The sequence below is a fragment of the Poecilia reticulata genome, chromosome 23 (genome assembly GCF_904066995.2).
Source record: "Poecilia reticulata chromosome 23, P_reticulata-male-v2, whole genome shotgun sequence".
NCBI lineage: Eukaryota > Metazoa > Chordata > Actinopteri > Cyprinodontiformes > Poeciliidae > Poecilia > Poecilia reticulata.
The window spans coordinates 5,635,651-5,655,006 of record NC_088852.1 but is presented as its reverse complement, the minus strand read 5'-3'; the positions used below and the strand labels follow the sequence as shown (position 1 = coordinate 5,655,006).

Sequence of the window (19,356 nt, the reverse complement as noted above, 5' to 3'; positions counted from 1 at the left end):
TTGTTTGGGTTTTGCCAGAACCAGCAGCTGTCTGCTAACATGGAGGCACAAAGCAAACTGCTGATAGGCAGGAAAAGGTATTTGTAACCTGTCCGTGTTTACCGACTGGACCTGGATGGCGCACGTTGCAAATGTAACAAGGCAAGAAAAAGACTATTTAAAATTAAAAATATTAAATGGGGTAAGACACATTTCTGTGGAAAGGCAAATAATGAGTATTTCTATGACTGGAGTTACTTTGACAAGCAGAGCAGGGTTTTTGAATCTTGTGGTTTAAAGGCCAGATTTTCTGCCCTCAAAGGAAGGAAATCCTTGTGAAAACCAAAGAGCTACTTGGAATTTCTTGGCATGGCAATAGTCAGATTTTCAGATTTAAAGGGTTGTGCCCAATAAATCAGATATCAGCAGCTTTAGTCTCAAAGGAAACACATGAATCGTCCTGTGTATTCATCATGTAAAATATCCCAAAAATGTTTTTGCTCTATTTCCGATTTAGAGATGAAAACGTTTTAGTTGCTATCTGTGTCTGGTATGTTGGGCTGTGGTGTCTTTGAGTAAATAACAGATTGACTAATTAATGATACAAGGAACTATGAACAATGTTTTTATTACATTTAAATTTAAAACATCAGAAAACATTTAAAATTTAGTTTTCATCAAAGTGCCAGTCAAACATTTTGGTTAATTAGGTTTAATTGTTGTTAGCTGCTAGTGTACTAGCATGTCAGCTAGCTTAACCAAAGTAGCAAAGAGACATCCTTCAATATTTTGGGAAAACCCAACAGGTTATCTGTTCTTATAATTCAAACTTATACACTCTGAGAAGCAATAGATGCTCTTTAGCAGTCTGTGCTAAATGCTAACAATAGCTCCAGATGCTAATTAACTGAAGCTGAAATGTTTACTTGCTTTTCAGGTCAGGACGATCTTGTGGAAATGATTTTCTAATTTAACAAGTGAACGAGTCACAGTCTGATTGTGACTCTAGCAGCTAAGCTAAGTTAACATTAAGAGGCAATAGATGCTCTTTAGCAGTCTAAGCTAAATGCTAACAATAGCTACAGATGCTAATTTAACAAGTCAAAGCCATAAACAGTCTGATTGTGACTTTAGCATCTAAAAGTGATAAAACTATAAGCGAAACACAAGAAATTTATCTCCATATTTATGTTTTTAAATATTAAAGTACCATATTTGCTGACAGATCTTGTGCAGTACTATTACTGCAGCTAATTTAATAAGATATAAACTAAAATAGCTAATTAAGTTACTTCTGGAACTATTACACTGTTATAAGTTATTTTATTGGATTTTGAAGTTGGATATTCTGACTTCTGGTGAGTTTTTTGATAGTAAAACCTGAAGTTTAAATCAGAATTAAAGTGGCCACAGATTATATTTCCTCCCACTTTTCATTGTATTAAACACCATCAACTGTGACAAATGCAGCCCTGAAATCCAGCAATATTAAGCAGATCTGCCGTCTCAGTGCTGTTAACTGACGACTTTCACATTCAGCTGAAATAACTGTGTTGTTTGCATTCTATAAAAGTAAAAACACGAGATTTGTATCACAAATGTTTATTTTGTTAGCGGTCTAAAGACAAATTTAAGCCTAACAGTCGATGTAGTAATATTGTTTATCTTGAGAAATACCTCCCCAGTTGTGTGTCTTAAATTTGTTTTTGTGGAGATTTATCGATAAGCTCTCCACCATGACACACTCAAGCCAAAACATCGCAGATTCACACCTTCATCAACAAACACAAACGTCCGTCTTCTGACTCTGTTATAAACAGATGTTTATCTGACCAAGACGGAAAGGTGACCCCTCCTCAAATGTTATAAACAAAACAGTCGACACAAAGAAACTAAGCTGTTCTTAAGATGTCTGGTCCTAACATCTCAATTTCACCGAAACAAGAATAAACGTCCACAGGGTGTGATTACTGCCAGATAATGATCAAAGACTGGAAAAATGTGTCATTTTTTCTAAACAAAACAAGTTTACTAGCATTAGAGAGGTAATTACTAGTAGAAATAAAAAGTTTCACTAAATATTTTTCAGTCAAGAATTCAGGAAAAGAATGAGCTCACAAAATTTGATTATACAGCCGGTTATGTCTGGTTATTACTGGACATACGGTTTTACTTAAAGGCTTTTGGACGTAGTTATTAGTGCCTAAAAAGTCTCCATCAGAAGCCGTAATCGTAGTAAATTATAGGTCACAGCCAAGCTTGCATACAGTTCCTCCTTACTGATTTATTCAGTTTTTTCTTTGTCAGACATTCAAAACAAGTTAAAATATCAGACAAAGATGATCTGAATAATTATGTAAGGCAGTTTTAAAATGAAGATTTGGTTAAGTTAAAAAAAAAAAAATCCAAAACAACCTGGCTCTGCCTAAAGAGGCATAAATGGTATGTTTAAGCTCATGTTATAGCATTTTAATTAAATGTTAATAATTTTTAAAAAAGGGTCTGCAACATACAGCTACATAAAAATTGTTTGGAGGTGCAAAATTGTAAATAAATATTTACTAAAGGAAATTTATGTTCACTTTCAAAGAAATACCATTTTATTTGTGTTTTTAAGTTTTAAAGCAACAAAAAACATAAATGTTGATGTTTCTGAAAAATAATGTAAATAAAAATAAGACATAGTTTCTAATGTAATAATGTAAATAATACTTATACTTGCCAGTCTGATGTGAAAAGTCAGTTCAGGATTTAAATAAAAAACACCCTATAAAATGCTAAAATTTTCATTTGTTTATATCTATAAACTTTTGTAGCCAAATTATCAAGAACCTGCAGTTTGGGTCAAACTTCCCAGGCGTTTCTGCTCTTACCACGTGGTTGGTCCGGTCTCTGGTGGGCTGGTATTTGGGCGCAGGGACGCACTGCTCGGCATGGCCGTTGCAGAAGCAGCTTCCTTTCACTATCAGGTCGTAGATGGCAAAGTGTTGAACAGGAAGAGGTTTCCTTGTAGAGGCGAGACCTTTGACCTGGCAGGGGCACGGCTGGTGCTTCAGCAGCCGGATCCGGATGTTGGTCACCCTCAGCTGCTGCTGGCCCTCCAACCCGAATGGATCCAGCGACTGCCACTTCGGGAGGGTTCGATAAATCACCTAGCAGTCAGAGAGAGACGTTTTGAGTTAATGACGTGGAATGCAATCCTCCAACTGCAGTTAAAAAAGAAAACCTGAAGAAACTTGACATGTCTGGTGTAACTTTTGCTTCTATGTTTGAAATACCTGGGCATTTGTACGGCCCATTAGCATCTGAAAATAGCCAAACTGTCCAAACAAAACAGATTTTCATAGCAAATACCTCACACTTAATGGTGTAGTAACACTTGTCACTCACTCCATTTGCAATATAAAGTAAATATATGGAGCAACTGATGTTTGTTTTTAAACCATTCAATAGAAGAAATTAGTTGGAGGGTGTTTGAGTTTCACACACCGTCCAATTGTGCAATCGTTTAATTCCTCAAGTGCATAAACTTTTGAACTCCCAAAAATTACTGCCTGTAATTTACAAGGGCAAGATTCAAGTAAACGTTGCAATTTTTACTCCTGTTCTGACCAGCATTGTTACCCAAATACAGCACATTTTCTCAAAAAACTTATCAGAATTAGAAAATCGTTATGAAAACAAAGTAACAGTGAATGAAAGCACCTGTAGGTCTCATGTTTTTACACATAAAACATAGTAGAGAGATGTTTGAGTTTAGCAATTTATTAAATCCTGAACCCATTAGACTCCTGAACTGCCAAGTTACTCAGGAAAAATCTCAACTATGTTGATCTATTAAAAATCTATGGAGAATCCTGTTTGCCTATAATTCACCATAATGCTGAACAGTGATTAGAAACTGACTTTAAAGCTGTTTCAAACTTCTGTACATACCGCCGCCTATGAGCCCCAACCAGGTGTGTTACGCTCAAAATTAGCTTGACTCGAACAAGCAGAAGCCATGAATAAACTGGCAAAACAACTTCAGTCGCTCAGTTCATCGCTCCGGATCCTCAGTTCCAACGTCCATCCTGCCATCTCCAATGATTAAGTGAACAGGGTCAATTTTGGGAGGCCTTTCAGTGGTTGCATAAAACATAAAGTGAATGGAAGCAGCTAAACGTGTCATTTCTGTACAGTTTGGTTGTTAATTGTAATAATTGAACTGAACTACAGTAACGTAGTTGTCGCAATCTTCTTCCGTTCCTCTCAAATTTAAACTCTGTCAGCAATTAGCTTTTTAACAGCATCATGTTTCTGTCACTAAAAGTAACTTCAAGCCAATTAGAGTGGAGACATTTTTGAGTCTTTGGATAGAAGAAGTTGGTAGAAAGGTGTTTGAGTTTTACTGTGTTTTATTTTTTATTTTACCAAATGTAGCTTCAGAGACCAGTAAATCAAGTTTTGTACATTTTCAAGACTTTTAGATCTGAAATACTTTTGTCCTTTGAAGATCTGTAACATCTCCTTCATTCTCTTCTTTGAGGGGTTTTGTCCGTTTATTGAGAATAAAACACACCAGTCCAGCTCATCTGCTCCTTTATTGTGAGCTGGTTTAGGATCATGATTTACACCCCAGCATCATTGGATGTAACCTCAGGTGACCTTGATGTTGCTGGGCATCCTTGCACGAGTGCATTCGCCATTCTGTCTCTGTCTGCTCCCTGAAAATCCTTTGAATTGACAATCCCTTTATGGCCTGCCATCGCCATGGCTATTGCTGCCGCTGGCAACTAACACCACTGCTGTTGTTGTGGAGTAAATAGTTGGTGTCACTTCCAAACCCTGGCTGGAGAATAAAACAAGTTGATATCGTTTATATTTTGGGTAATGTATAGGAAACATCTTGGTGCTCCACCCTGATTGGCTGGAAGGGTGAAGGGAGGAGCGCTATTAACTTCCTCGTTATTCGATGAGGTCCCAGGGGCACGGCTTTGTGATCCACGATTAAGAGAACACGACAAATAGGAGGAGGGGGCGCCAAGTCCACAGGAGTGCACGAAGAGCCGGGCAGCACAAAGCCAGGGATGAAGATGCAGATCCACATAACTCAGGACTGGACAAAAGGCCGATGACAGCCCGGCAACGCCACGGCAACATGAGCACACCCGTACACCGCTGCTGGCATGCACTCAAACACGCACTGACAGATCACAGTCCCACTACGGCCCACTTTGAACTTTTTATTTCTTTCTGTTTTCATTTAAATTTAGAGAGAAAACCTAAAAATATGCAAATACGCTGATGACGCCTGTGTTTTTCTGAGTGTCCTACTATGAAAAGGCTCAATGTGAGTTTCAGGTTTATGATGTAATCTTTTTGAGTCACATGGTGTCCTACCATCAGCTGGACTGGGACAGTGCAGTGTCACGTTTTCTTGGTTCAAAGTCAACCTATAGAAGAACGACCCAAATGAAAGCTGAATGATGACACCATGTAGAAATCATAGCAAAGTATCCAGCTTGAATGAGCTCATATCAGGATTTATGTAGTGTTCGTTTGCTGATTTCAGGAATAGGAGGCCACATGAAGACCTAACAAACAGGCACCCAACCTAGAAATTTAAAGGCGTTTTCCTCCAAATAATCAAATAACCTCATGAGGTTTAAACTGCACTAAAGTTACACAGGTGACTAAATATTTTTTCTGGATGACGCCATCTGTCCTACTTAAACTTCAGGCTTATCTTCAATTGATTTTCTTACAACCCCATGATGTCTAGCCATTAAAAGTCAATTTAACCCTTCTAGACCAAATGTGTCTGTGACGATCCAGCCAACTTTGCGGTACCATAACTCTACAATACTTTGCTCTATCTGAAAAATCCCAGCGGTTTCTGAAAGGGGAGACGTTGTGCTTTCCAGTCAATATCGGGTTATTACGGTAATTTCACTCTCGCCGTAGCAGAGAGTGAAATTAATCTGAGGGGCGCTCAGGGTAAATTGTGAAAATAACTGCTAGATATTAAAAGTTCCAGTTGTTATGGATAAATGGGCAAACATATTTATTCACAGGACATTTAGAGAACTTCATACAATTAAAATAAGCAAAGGCGGAGATTTGAAACTGAGGGTTAAGCTAATGCTACATGTGCTTATATACATTTAGCTGGAGTCCAGCATTCTCTGGTTTATTTTGCTCAGACTCTGAGAAAACACCAACATTCAGTAGTATTAACTATGCAGGAAGGCTGTTAGAAAAGATTTGAAATAAAGCGATGAATGTGATTTTTATCAGAAATATCTGGATTAGTGCACCTTTAGGTATTGAACACAAAAGTAAACCTTTTAGTTACTACATTTTTATATTTCATAGGCAATTTAAGTGACAACTGGAAGGACATGTTGTTTTTAAACTGGTCCTTTTCGTTATTTGATAAATATTTTTTAGATTTATGTTTTGTTATGTTTGACTGCTTAAGAGGAGAGTCAGTTTCATTGTGTTCTGTACAAATTAACAAAATTCCTAAAAGTATTTTTTGTACAAATCCAAAAAATTAAAAGTAAAGTAACTGCTTTCACTCAGTCCTTCAGTACAAGAAGGTTTACTCTACATATTTGACATACTAAAAACCTGAAAGCCTCTAAAACTAAAAACTTTTTTTAAACTGATTTGATGAAATGTAAAGATTTTAACAAGAAACTGTAGGGATATTTAGCGACTTTATTTCACAAACTGATAAAACATTTAAAGTTTCATCAAAGTTTGACAACTGCAGCTGCTCGTAAAGCCGATTTGAAAAGGAAGTTAGACATTCTGCTGACTGATTGTGTTGTTGGGAGTTGTTGCGCTGTGTGAACGGAGAAAGAATCTCGTTTACTGTAAATAGGGCTGAGGATTGTCCTCCAAGCAGAAAGCATGGCTTTTGAAGCCTGGGAAAAAATTAAATCAGCCCGAAAAACGAGATCAGGTTCATTTGTGCTCATTTTAAATTAAGCTTTTCATGAATTCAGTTTGTATTTGATCCTTTTTCATGTTTCAAAACGTTCACATTCATTAGTGGCAGAGGAAATCAACTATTACCGTCATTGTTGGAGGTTGAAAAGACCGAACGGATCGACTGTGTTCAAAGCACCTTTTGGAGATGAAAAGCCTTCCCCACCTGCCATTAAAAAATGCAACAGATTTCAGGCCTGAGGTTGTGAGTTCACTGTGGGACACTGAATATCTTTCTTCCTGTTTCAGTGTGCGAAGTAAAGTAAGCCCAGCTTTAACAGGCCTAATTCCATCAAAGCGCTGTGCACTGTAATCTGGTAAACAGGCACAATGGGCATTGATGGAAGCAGAAAGACAGAGAGAGGGAAACTCTGGGAGAGAGGGGCGGCGGCGTCTAGCCAATGGGACCGACATCCTTCAGAGAAACGGCACTTCCTTCCCAGCAGACAGACGGAGAGCGACTGGATGTGTTTATCTGAAAGGGCACGGAGGCCAGAGTGTGTGTTTGGAGCGCAGAAAAGGGAAACACGTGTGTGTGTGTGTGTGTGTGTGGTGTGTGTGTGTGTGTGTGTGTGTGTGTGTGCGCGTGTGTGTGTGTGTGTGTGTGTGTGTGTGTGTGTGTGTGTGTGTGTGTGTGTGTGTGTGTGTGTGTGTGTGCCCGCGTTTGTTTGTAATACCTTGTGGGGAACATTTTCCTGACACACACTACGTTGTGGGGACCGAAGGGGAAACGCTGCTTTTGGGTCAGGGGTTAGGTTTAGGACTAAGGTGTGAATTGAGTTTTGGTTAGGTCTGTAATTGAGATGGGGGTAGGGGTAGGCTGCAGAAATGAATGGAGGTCAATGGAAAGTCCCCACAAAGATAGCCACGCAAACGTGTGTGTGTGTGTGTGTGGGGGTGTGTGTGTGTGTGTGTGTGTGTGTGTGTGTGTGTGTGCGTGCGCGCGCACGTGCGCACATCAGACAAACAAAAATTTTTGCAGCACAAACATTTGACACCAGTTTTGTCTGATTTGAAGAATCGGACAAAACCTGAGTGAAGTTTTTGCCAACTTCACTCAGGTGGCGAAAAGTTTACTCAACTACTGAGTAACTGATCAAATTATCAATCATTTAATATTTACAAATTACATCATCAGGTGGGCCAAAATACAAAGAATTTTTGGTATTTGCGGACAAAAATAACAATAATGTCTGTAAATAACCAAACATAACAAAAAGAAAAAAACTCCAAATCAGTTTCTTTAAATAAAAAACTTATTAAACTTTCATAAAAACTGCAAAGTGTGTCTGAGTTGTTGGTAAAAACAAGTTTCTTCTTCGTTCAATGGGTAGAAAATCCAGAAATCTATTCAAACAAGAGTAGAAATACTTTGATAAAGTTACTCAAGTAAATGTAACGAGTTACTTCTCCACTCGGTGGAGTTTTGGTCTCTCTTCCCTCAGGAGGTCAGACTGCGTAACAAACACTTGCATTCTTACAGCTGACCTCATGAACGCGTGAATACTTTCCCTCCGTCTCTCCGCCATCACCTTTTCACCACTTCACAGGTGAACACGGAAAGCTTTCAGCACATGAGATGACACGCTTTTATGTTCGCCAGAGAAAGGAGAGAAGCAGAAAACCGAGAATGCCTGCGATCGCTCCGAGCTACAACCCCCCATCCCTCCACACCTCCACCCTCCCTTTCTCCGACACCCAGCTCCAAACCTCCAGTCTCACTTATCTGATCCCAGCAGCTCACATGCAACCCTGAGAGCTTTGATGGCTGCTAAAAACAACACGCAGAGCCTCGTTTTGACTCCTTATGCGGTCAAAAATGTCAGTTTTCAATCATGTTGATGCAGGTGGAAGCTAATTATTACTGATAAAGCCTTTGTTTTGCAAAACCAGCATAACGGCATGGTCTATTATTGTTCTGATTACACATTTAGCCTTAGAGGTGTCCTACTATGCTTCCTTGAACATGTTAGGAAAAGTTTATAGGCTATGCTAAAAATGTTTTGCACAAAATCATCCATAGATGATGAGATTTTAGTCTGATCAGTTCTGCTTTAGGACCTCTTGTCACTTTAAATCGAAATAAGCTGCTGCTGGCAACACGCCAAACTCAATGTTTACATTCATGTCTAGAAATTCCTACAAACAGATGCACAATTATACAAACGAAAAGCAAAAGTGAAGCCTTCTGCACAACCAACAAGAATGCAGCAAGTGGTTTCTGGATAGTAAGTTAACAACAAAATACTTGTCTTTTCCATCAGCCATTGTACAGCGGTAAAACTAGCGAACCAAACGGGCTGGAGCTCTGCTTGGGTTGCTAGGTAACAGGTTGGGGTTGCCAGGCGCAAGGTTTCCTCCAGAAAACTTGCTAAACCTGGTGGTTAGGACCAACCACTCAAAAACAGCAGCTCGCGTGTTTTTGAGTTAAGAAATGTTTAAAGTTGACAGGAAATTTTGAATTATACCTTGATAATTATGTGTTATTGGAAGATTAATATCTGAACACCAATTACAAAGTCTTAAAAAATGCAAACATCATATTTTTAAAAAAATTAATAAGTAATGCTAAGCCTAGTGGTGGGGGCACAAGTACAGTCTGGTGGCCCGCCAGGCTTATAATACACTAAGGGAAACCCTGAGGCTGCTGATTTGTGACGTCACATTTGGAAAGTTTTTGAAATAGCTCATTTTCCAGACACCAAAAAACATTAATCTGTTGCCATAAAACGGTTGGGTGGTTTTTTTAAGCATTTTGTTTGATTTTAGAAGCAGTAGAAAACCAAATGGATGTAGAAAAAATGTGCAACGTGTGAACTTTTCATAATAGGTCCCCTTTAAAAAGAAATGAGCTGCAAGTATTAAAGAAAACCATGTCCAACATCTTGAAAGTATACTTGTTCTCTTCTGTTTCTGATAGAAACCCGTTTATTGAGAATCTGGTATTGCTTTTCAGAACAGCTCTGGAGCCCTTTGGTTCTGGTACCAGTTAGATTTTATAACAACCATATTTTCTACTGTATTATCAAGGATTCTGTGGATTCGCTCTTCTGATGTGATTCTCCAAAGAGATATTAGATAAACAAGCTAGTATTTCTTCAGTATGTATTGCAAAACTAAATTCAGTAAAACCAACAACTATCTTTGTAAAAGTGAGACTGAAGACTGCAGAGGTACTGGATGAGCTAAAGCACCTTGGGTCAACCCTTCAAAACTGCAGAAAAGAAGTGCTCCACCCGTCTCCTTCTGCCGGGTGGAGCAGACGGAGACGACTGTCGAGGTGATTTGTGACGAAGCACAAAGTTGAGAGAGCGACGGCGAAGATTTCCAAGATGGCAGTGATATCTGCTCTGAGTTTTGGTTTGGAGATGTTCAGCAAATCAGACAAATATTCCTGGAAGCAATGTCCTGAATCTGTTAGCAGCTACACTGTAAAAACACAAAACGTTCAGTACCTTTGGTTTAGATTCTAGTGCAAATATCCAAGTTCACTTGAGATTAGACTAAAGTAGCTTGCAAGTAACTTTTATGAGATTATTTTAAGTAACTAACTTCTTAAAATTGATGAAAAGAAAATGTAGTTCACTTATATAAAAATGTATTTTTCCCATAGTACCAGCATGTAAGCCTGTCAAAATAATCAATAAATCAATTAATCACATGATCAGTTAAAGCAAACTCAATAATTTTGATTGGCATGATTTATGGTTTTTTCTCTTTCTACCAAAAACTGAATTATGAAAGTCGTCAGTCGGGTGATTTGTGTCTCATATAGTAATTTTTTTATTTACAGAGACGTCATAATCTATTTGTTGTTTTATTTATTTTGATGTTTAAAATCTCTTCCAGTGTTAAATGTTCATTAGCATTTAAAGTTTGATTACACTACAGCACTTAAAAATGGTACCAAAACAAAAAAGTTATCATTTATCGCGATAAATTCTGGAACAATTTATCATACATCAGAATTTATCGTGACAGGCCTTCTAGTACGTTATCAATATTAAGGATCACACTTAAAACAAGCTCCTTTATCTTGCTGAAAAGTTACTTGTAACTTAGTTTTGTCTTGTTTCCAGTGTGCTAACTTGGTAAACTGTGTGTGTTTGCCGTGTATGAACGAGGTAAACGGCCTCCGTGGTGTAAAGAATCTGTGCAGCTGTCTTGGTTTTGCTCTGGAGCCTCAGGTTCAGGGGTGAAGCCTAATTACAGAGGTGGAGAAAGAGCGGCCAGCTGAGCGGCAGAAGAAAACAGCTGGTCCGTCGGAGCGCTGCCTGACCTCTTCTAAGATCTGGCTCATCAGTTGAGGCGTCACAGGTCAAAGGTCAGGCTCCCTGCACAACTGGCTCTCACTAACACAAGAAAGCCACAAACCATGGGAGGAAAACAAAATGCTGTTTACACACGGCGCTCCAGCAGCTGTCAGAAACGGTTTGCAGAAATAACCGCCCGGCTCCACAGCAGCTGCAGAGCTGCTCCCGACTCACACGCTTCCAATTAAACATCAGTGGATCTCAGGAAGCTCTGCAGCGCCGCAGTCAAAGCGTGCCGATTAAGCTCTCAATCACCTGGCTCTGCTCTCGCTCTGCTTCCTACGCCGCTCGCCTGTAGCCTGACTTTTCCGGTGACTGAGCCAACACGGGAAAATCGCTGATTCTGCAGCACGGATTACCGTCCACACGCGACATGTAAATTATCTCATCAGTGGAGCTTTTTTTTTTTCAGAGGTTGTTGGAAAACGCTGACACACCTCCAGCATTTTCTCTGCAGGTGTGGTTCCGCCCCCCCTCTCCACCTGCCTCCTGACAAGCTGCATGTGTTTGGAGTGAAGGAAAAGTCGGATTTCAGCACCGGATTTAAATCTGGTCAGTCATTGAGTCCAGAGGGAAAAACTGTCTTCACATATTTAAGGGGTTTTGATGCAACGGGATTAAAAAAATCTGGCTCTTCATGATGATTAAGTCGATATATATTAGTGCTGAAACGATTAATCGTGATTAATCAATTATTGAAATAATCAACTAATTTAGTAATCTAGTAATCGTTGACTGAAGTATACAGACTCAAAAAAGGCAATTTGCTAAAAATGTATACATACGTTTGTACAGTTTCAGTTTAATTAGTGCGCTGAATGTTCTTTTAGCAAACACCCTTTCTTGGAGTCTGCATACTCCAGTTATTCCAAAATTAATCACGATTAATCGTTTCAGCCCTATGAAAAAACAAACTTTTTTCAGTTTGGTTTGGAACCTGGACCAGGTTTGGTCTATTGAAGCATTTGATGACTCTGAGCTCTGAAACAAGAACAACATTTTTTAGTTTATTTTCTAAACTATTTTTGAGACGGATGTTGCTTTTAGTTTTCAAACTTTCACATTAAATGTTAGTACTAAACAGCTCAGGGTGCAGCAGCCTATTCTCCTTTGTGTTTCACCAGCAAATGTGGGCACACTTCGGTCTAAACCTGTGGCAATTAGCAATAAATCACAAGATAAAACAAGCTTGATCATTTCCATTTGCATGTTTGTTTTTCTGGTGTTGCTTTCTCCTCTTTCTACTACAGACCGGACGAAACGGCTTCAGGTTGGTGGATTAGTCCTAAATAGCTGTTTTTTGTTCATTTACATTTTAGCTGTTGCTTTGCTTGTTTTGTTTATTTTCGATATTTAAAATATATTAAAATATATTAAAATATTTTTTAAATATCGAATACTGTTGAATGTTAGACTTTAAAGTTTGTTAATTTTTTAGATCGTGTACCATTATTTCACTTAAAAGTGGTCTCAAATCAGCAATATTGTTGTTTATCGCGATAAATTCTGAGATGATTTATTGTCCTGTAAAATTTGTTACTGTGTCAGGCCTAGGTTAAAGTTATCAAAAGCTTCTGGAAACATGTAAATGCACGGATGAGCTATTTTTTCTGAAAAGTCTTGACAGTTTCACCTCACCTCTCCTCGGCTGCAGGGATAAGCGCCAGAGTACTTCGAGGTGCAGCCGGCTCCATCCTTCCCTCTGCCTGCTTTTCCCTCCTCCAGCCCAAAGGTGGCGCTGCAGTTACTGGCGTAGTACTGCAACATCCTCCATGTTCGGCCAAAGTCCTGCGAGCGCTCCAGGGTCATGGCGGCAGGCCGGGGTGAGCGAAACACGAGGATGAGGTGCGTAAAGTAGAACTCCGTCTCCAGGTCCAGCTGGACCGTCTCGGACTCCACGCCTTCCGCAGACTGCCACCAGGTGTTGGGGTGGCGGAAGGACGAGTCGGACATGGCGCCGGCCAGGTGGGACAGGAAGGGCTGCGCGGCATTGCATTTGGAGCACTTGGGGGCGCTGCAGGCCGGGTTGGCGTTGGGTTCGGCGTAGGAGCAGTACAGCTCTGTTCCGTTGTTTCCGCAGACGGACTGAGTCAGAACCCGCCGACCCAAGGCGAGGTTTCCCATGCGGGGATTGCAGGCCCTGCTCTCACAGCGGGGAGCCACACCGGCTCGAAACGCCTCCACCGAAACACCTGGGTAGAGGAATAAATGAAGACTTCACATCAAAGTAGAGGAGGTTTTGTACCCCAAACAGCTGAACTTACAGAGTTATTACAAACAGAACCACAATATGGTCCATTTTCTATTGGCAGGGCCGGCACAAGCCTTTTTTGGGGCCTTCAGCAGATTTTCATTTGAGGCCCAGCATACCAACAAGTCAACACTAAATGCTTCATCATTCCTAGGTTACTCTATGTGTGTAACCTGCCTACTATCATTAGCATCATTCGTATTTAGCTTACATGATACCAATGTTATTATGGCTGTTGATTTTGGCAAACTAAAAAAAAAGGATTTTGTGATGCAAATTGGTCTTTAAGTGTATTTTAATTATCTTAAAGTAACTCGGATGATGAGCAGTAAATTTACAGTAAACAAGCGAACATGTTAGTTACCTTACATTTCCCCAACAAGAACTATATTAACCTTTTCTTGTGTAACAGCTATAAAAACAAGAAATCATTTTTTCATGTGTAATTGCATTTTGTCTGTGTTTTTTAGTGTTGTTTTAAATATATTTACATATGTTATGCTAATTTTGTGCTTTTGGGGGCCCTAAGCAGCTGCTTAATTTGCATATGCCTTGGGCCGACTGTCTCCTGGTACAAAACCTGAAAAAATCAGAATGACTTGATACTGGAGGATCATTTCAGTAAGCATAAAATTTGTATGCTCACCGCTCTGGTTTTATACTTTTATATTTCCAATAAGCCATTTCAAGCATGATATTCTTCAAGATGGCTACAGTTTTTGATCCTTTTAAACCAGTTACTTCTGTAACATGTCACCCATTTCCATGATTTGGATGAACTCTGACATTTTCAACTTTGGTCATCCTATCCATGCAGCTTTGAAGTAACAATAGGAAGCAAAACTAGATGCTGAAACTGAAACTGTCTGCGAGTCTCACACCAGTCGTCAACTAGAAGGAGATGAAGATGTGGCACACAGACTGTGACCCGGTTAGCATTAGCTTTGGCTAGTTTTTTTGTGTTTAACAGTTTACGATTTGCTTCTGCTAAACAAGTCCCGTGCATTAGCAGTTTAGTGTTAACTTCTGCTAATTTTTTTATATGTTTAGTGGTTCAGCGTTAGCTTCTGCTAATGTTTTATGTGATCAGTGTGTTGGCTACTGCACAGTTTAAGAGTGTAGCAGTTTAGCGTTAGCTTCTGCTATTTTCTTTTATATACTTAGTGGTTCAGCATTAGCTTCTACTCATTTTATGTGATTAGCATTAGCTTCTGCAAAGTTTTTAAGAGTGTAGCAGTTTAGCGTTAGCTTCTGCTATTTTCTTTTATATGCTTAGTGGTTCAGCGTTAGCTTCCACTCATTTTTATGTGATTAGCATTAGCTTCTGCAAAGTTTTTAAGAGTGTAGCAGTTTAAAATTAGCTTCTGCTAATTTTATTATATGTTTAGTGGTTCAGCGTTAGCTTCCACTCGGGTTAACATTTATGTGATTAGCGTTAGCTTCTGCAAAGTTTTTGAAGAGTGTAGCAGTTTAGTGTTGGCTTTTGGAAAAAAGTTGTTTAGCAGTTACCTTTATATTACCTTCTGCTGTTGTTACGTGCTTTGAGGTTTAGCGTTAGCATAGCTACCATTCTTATCTATGCAAATGTTTTTAGTTCATATTTTCTCCATTACAACTTTTTCAATCTTCCCATCAGCTTCCTTCTTCCTGAAAAAGAAAATCACCCCCATAGCATGATTCTTTCACCACCATGTTTCTTTCTCCATTGTTTTTGTTTTTTCAAGGTGCCACACAATATTTTTAAAATTGGTCATAAAAAAGATGGACTCAATCAATGACATAATTTCTAAAGGCAAATGGTTGCACTCGATTTTACACTTGGTCCAAATTTCTTGCACCAAGGACCAAATTCACCAAGTTTATCTTTTTCTTAAATTAAAAATGCAAAAATACTCTAATTGCAAATTATTTCTCTTTTAAATTCACAACAATAACTTAAACATTTAATATTTGAATGAACATTAAGCAACATAATTGTTTAATTTGCTCATATTTGCCCTAATACTTACAGTTGTGTAACTTTTTGGGCTTTTTTTGGTTAATGTTTTTAGTTTATTTGGAACAATTTTCTTTTAAATCTTTGCTGTATTTAGCCAAGCAATGAATGGATGGTTTAAAAGTTGGTGCATGTTCATAGCAGCCCAACTTTCTACAAAATAATAGTATAATATACTTACCACTACAAAATGTGCCCATTTTTGCCAAATTTTTAACATTTTTTATTTGCATTTGGGTGCCACAACTGGTACCAAAGTGAAGGGAACTAAATGCAGATTTTCAGATGCAAAAAAAAAAGAAAATCCAATTAAAAATATATAGAGGTTTGTGGTTGTAATGTGACTTTATGGGGGTATGAATATTCCTGCGAGGCAGAGCAGAGTTACAGTCTGACTCACTGTGTCTATGTACACAAGTCAAGTGATTTACCTCGATCGGAAATGTTCTGCAAAACCGGATAATGGAGGCATTGTGCACCTGCCTGCCGCAGACTGCAGCCAGCGTGGACTCTGACACAGATAAAGTTTGGCAGCTATAGAGAGGGATGAGCAGCATTCAGACGCCTTCCAGACGCTCCGTGACCCCCCTGCAGGGCCACAGTGTCAGGTTCCGCTGGATTTATTGTCCTGAACCTGCAGCTCAAGCTGGAAAACCTCAAAACCTGCCTCAAAATCAGCTTACACTGATTTATTATAACACCAGAAGCTTTTTACATGGCAGTATTCGTTACTTGAGTGGCTGATTGCACTAGTTTGTGACATAATAATTGGACTTACCTGCGTCTGACAACACGGCCAGGCTGATCAGAAATAAAACCAGCATATCTCCTCGCAGGATAATCCAGAGAGAACTGAACCAGACGGAAAACCATGCAAATATCTTGAAAATATAAAACAATAATTTAAAAAAAAAGAAGTTCTTCAGATCTAGTGTGGACTTTCTCTTTCACTCAGCAGCGACCCAATGAGGCGATAATAACGCAGCGCTCGGAGAAAACAACATGATCCCGGACGCTGCGTGCCGTCCCGCAGAGAGAGAAGGAGACCCGCAAAGGAGGAGGAAGAGGTGGAGGAGGAGGGATGAATCGGCTCGTCTGCAGCTCTCAGACCCGCAGCGTGGTTCATCTCCCCGCAGTCTGACTCCGCCGCCCGGTCATCTATTTCTAAGGAGCGCACAGACGCGGAGGGTTTGTTTGGTGACAGCGGCGCTGCAGCTCCGCCTCTCTCCCTCCGCGTTTTTTTCTTATTATCCTGCTTAAAGAAACACTCCGATTTACGATTCAAACCGCTTTTAGTGGAGCTTTCATTTAGGTTTGTCCACATTTTGTCACACTGTAACCACAAACTAATCTATTTTATTTGCGTTGTTGGAACTAGTTACATTTACTCAGTTACATTTATTTGAGTAACTTATTTTTTAAGATGTTCTTTTACTACGCAGTACTTTTTACTTTTACGTGGGTAATGTTTTTATGAAGTATTTCTACTCTTGAGTTAAACTTCTGGATTTTCTACCCACTGATTGAAGAACAAACATGTTTTAACCAAAAATTCACCAGATACAGACACACAACTGCAGTTTTTATTAAAGTTTAATGTTTTTTTTTTATTGAAAGAAACTGATTTAGAAAAATATATATTTTGCCTGATTTTGTTTTTTTGTTACTTATATGAATTTACATTTTTGTCCCTAAAATACCAAAATTTCCACTTAACTTTATTATTTTCTGTCTGATTATGTAATTTTTAAATATTAGATGATTGATAATCATCTAATCAGATGTGTTTGAAAGCTACAATTGATATTTTACAGTAGTTTTTGGTGCTTCTAGTGACTCTGTTGCTTTTCTCTTGATAAATACATGTAATTCCTCCAGTGCTACAAAACAATAAAGCTGTCAAAGCTCATTAGATTATATATTTTAATAAAGGTGCAGTGATGATTGCGGGTAAACTGAGCTACAAATTGAAGTTTGTAGTCGCAATAGCCGCTGTGTCTGGTGTCGATCCAAATTAGGACACTTTATTACATAAACAGTTGTGTAATTCCCTGCAGTGCTCTCAGTTTTGGACCGCCATGTGAATTCCCAGTGAAAAGCTGATTTCTGTATCCTCATTTCCTGACTAATTGTCTCACAAAGTGACGCACTGAGCGGAGCGCCGATTGATCGCTCTGCTGAGCACCAATCACCTCCTTTGTTGTTGACAATGTTGCTGTCCGTAGAAAGCCAGTGACATAAACAGGCAACGTGGAAACGTCAAGTTCTGTTTTCCACACGAGCGTCTGCTCTCAATAATTGACGCAAAAGCGGATTTGCTGGGACTTTTCCGAGTCAGTAAGCATTAAAGCGCCCCCTGGCGTTCGGGAATTGTATCCAAACTTCAGCTTGTGTAATCGGAGCGTGACCCGTTTTCTGCGGATGTGACCCGTATCCAATAAGCAGTGAGCCAAGCTAAACTATCTCACCTGTTTCCTCGGTTCTGTTTGTCTGTGTTCAGTCAGTGGTCCCGCTCCCCCTCAAGGAGACATTTTCTCTCCAAACCGCCTGCAGGTTTGCTGATCAACTTTATAGTTTATATTTACTGTAATCCAAAAAAAAAAAAAAATTGAGCTGCTCGGCTATTAAACGCCGTTTGTAAAGTTACACTGTACAAGAAATAATTTTTTAGCCTGTTAAAGAAAACAGACTTATTAGTTTATAAACGTTTAACTGTCAAATGAAATATTTAGCTAGGAGGATAAACATTTAGTTTGTAAAATATTTAATTTGGAGTTAAATATTTAGTTGGGAAACTAAAATCTATATAAAATATTTATTTGGGACCTAAACATTTAGCTTGCAAACTAAAAATTTAGTTATCTAACTAAATATTTAATTTGGAAGTTAAACATTTAGTTGGAAAACTAAATATTTAGCTCAGAATTAAATAACTAAAAGTTTAGATTGCAAACTAAATATTTAGCTTTCTAACTAAATATTTAGTTTGCAAACTAGATATTTAGTTTGGACCTTTGACATTTATAAATGCAAGGATACGTTAGTTAAAAACTAACTTTGAAAAATGAACAGCCAACACATATTTTTATATGAGAGGCTAGATGAAATAAATCTTGCTGTTGATTTTTTACTGTGTAACTTTTCATTCTCCGCTGGACTTGAACCAAAAGTGTGTGAAGGTTTTGCACATGGTCGGGTTCGTCAGCTCGTCCTCCGTTCAGCGGCTCCAGAGGCTCGGCGCTCCTCTGCAGGCTTCAAAGCTGCATCAGGCAGCAGACTGGAAAATTCCCACTCGCTCCCTGAACAAAGTCGATTCTTTCCAAATGGTGACGTCAACAAACGAAAGGCTTGGAGTCGATGCCAAGACAATGACTGGGAATCTTATGACACTGAGGCCATATTGTTTTAAAGAGCCGTGGCTTAAATCCCGGAATAGCTTGTCTTGGGAAGCTCATGAACAATAAACGTAAAAAAAAAAAGTATTTTTTTTAACGACCACTGAGCAGCTGCATGGGAGGTTTTTGCTTTTCCTTCTTTTCAGGTCTTTCCCAGTTAGGATCATATCCTCACTCTATTTGAGATCATTTTCCAATAATGTTTTGATTTTGAATTGGTCATTTTAAGCCTCCTAATGGTCATACACTGTAAAAAAAAAAAATCTCTAATTTTTGTTGAACTACCAGCAGTATGGTTGTCAGATTTATACCGTATAAATACAGTAAAATCTGGTAAAAGTCGGTAAAATGTGGTAAAATTCAGTAGAAATGCGGTTAAATTTCAGCAACCACAGCTGCTGGTATTTTCCCATTAATTAGAGATGGTATTTTTTGTTTTTTTTT

The 19,356-nt window shown here is 38.9% G+C and overlaps 1 protein-coding gene and 1 long non-coding RNA gene across 2 annotated transcripts in view; one reads left to right on the top strand and one right to left on the bottom strand.

Moving 5' to 3' along the window:
* ntn4 (netrin 4) overlaps nt 1-16,482 on the bottom strand; it is a 30,092-nt gene extending 13,610 nt beyond the window's left edge. The window contains exons 1-3 of the mRNA XM_008400477.3: nt 16,296-16,482; nt 12,909-13,462; nt 2,853-3,131 (exon numbers count right to left, since the gene is read on the bottom strand). Coding sequence (XP_008398699.2) covers nt 2,853-3,131; nt 12,909-13,462; nt 16,296-16,341 — 879 coding nt within the window. The 5' untranslated portion in view covers nt 16,342-16,482. The remainder of the gene's footprint in view (nt 1-2,852; nt 3,132-12,908; nt 13,463-16,295) is intronic.
* Nucleotides 1-16,608, top strand: part of LOC103459150 (uncharacterized) — a 48,343-nt gene extending 31,735 nt beyond the window's left edge. Inside the window, exons 4-5 of the long non-coding RNA XR_532686.3 lie at nt 12,925-13,115; nt 16,476-16,608. This is a non-coding gene — a long non-coding RNA (uncharacterized LOC103459150). The remainder of the gene's footprint in view (nt 1-12,924; nt 13,116-16,475) is intronic.
* The last annotated feature ends 2,748 nt before the right edge of the window (nt 16,609-19,356 follow it).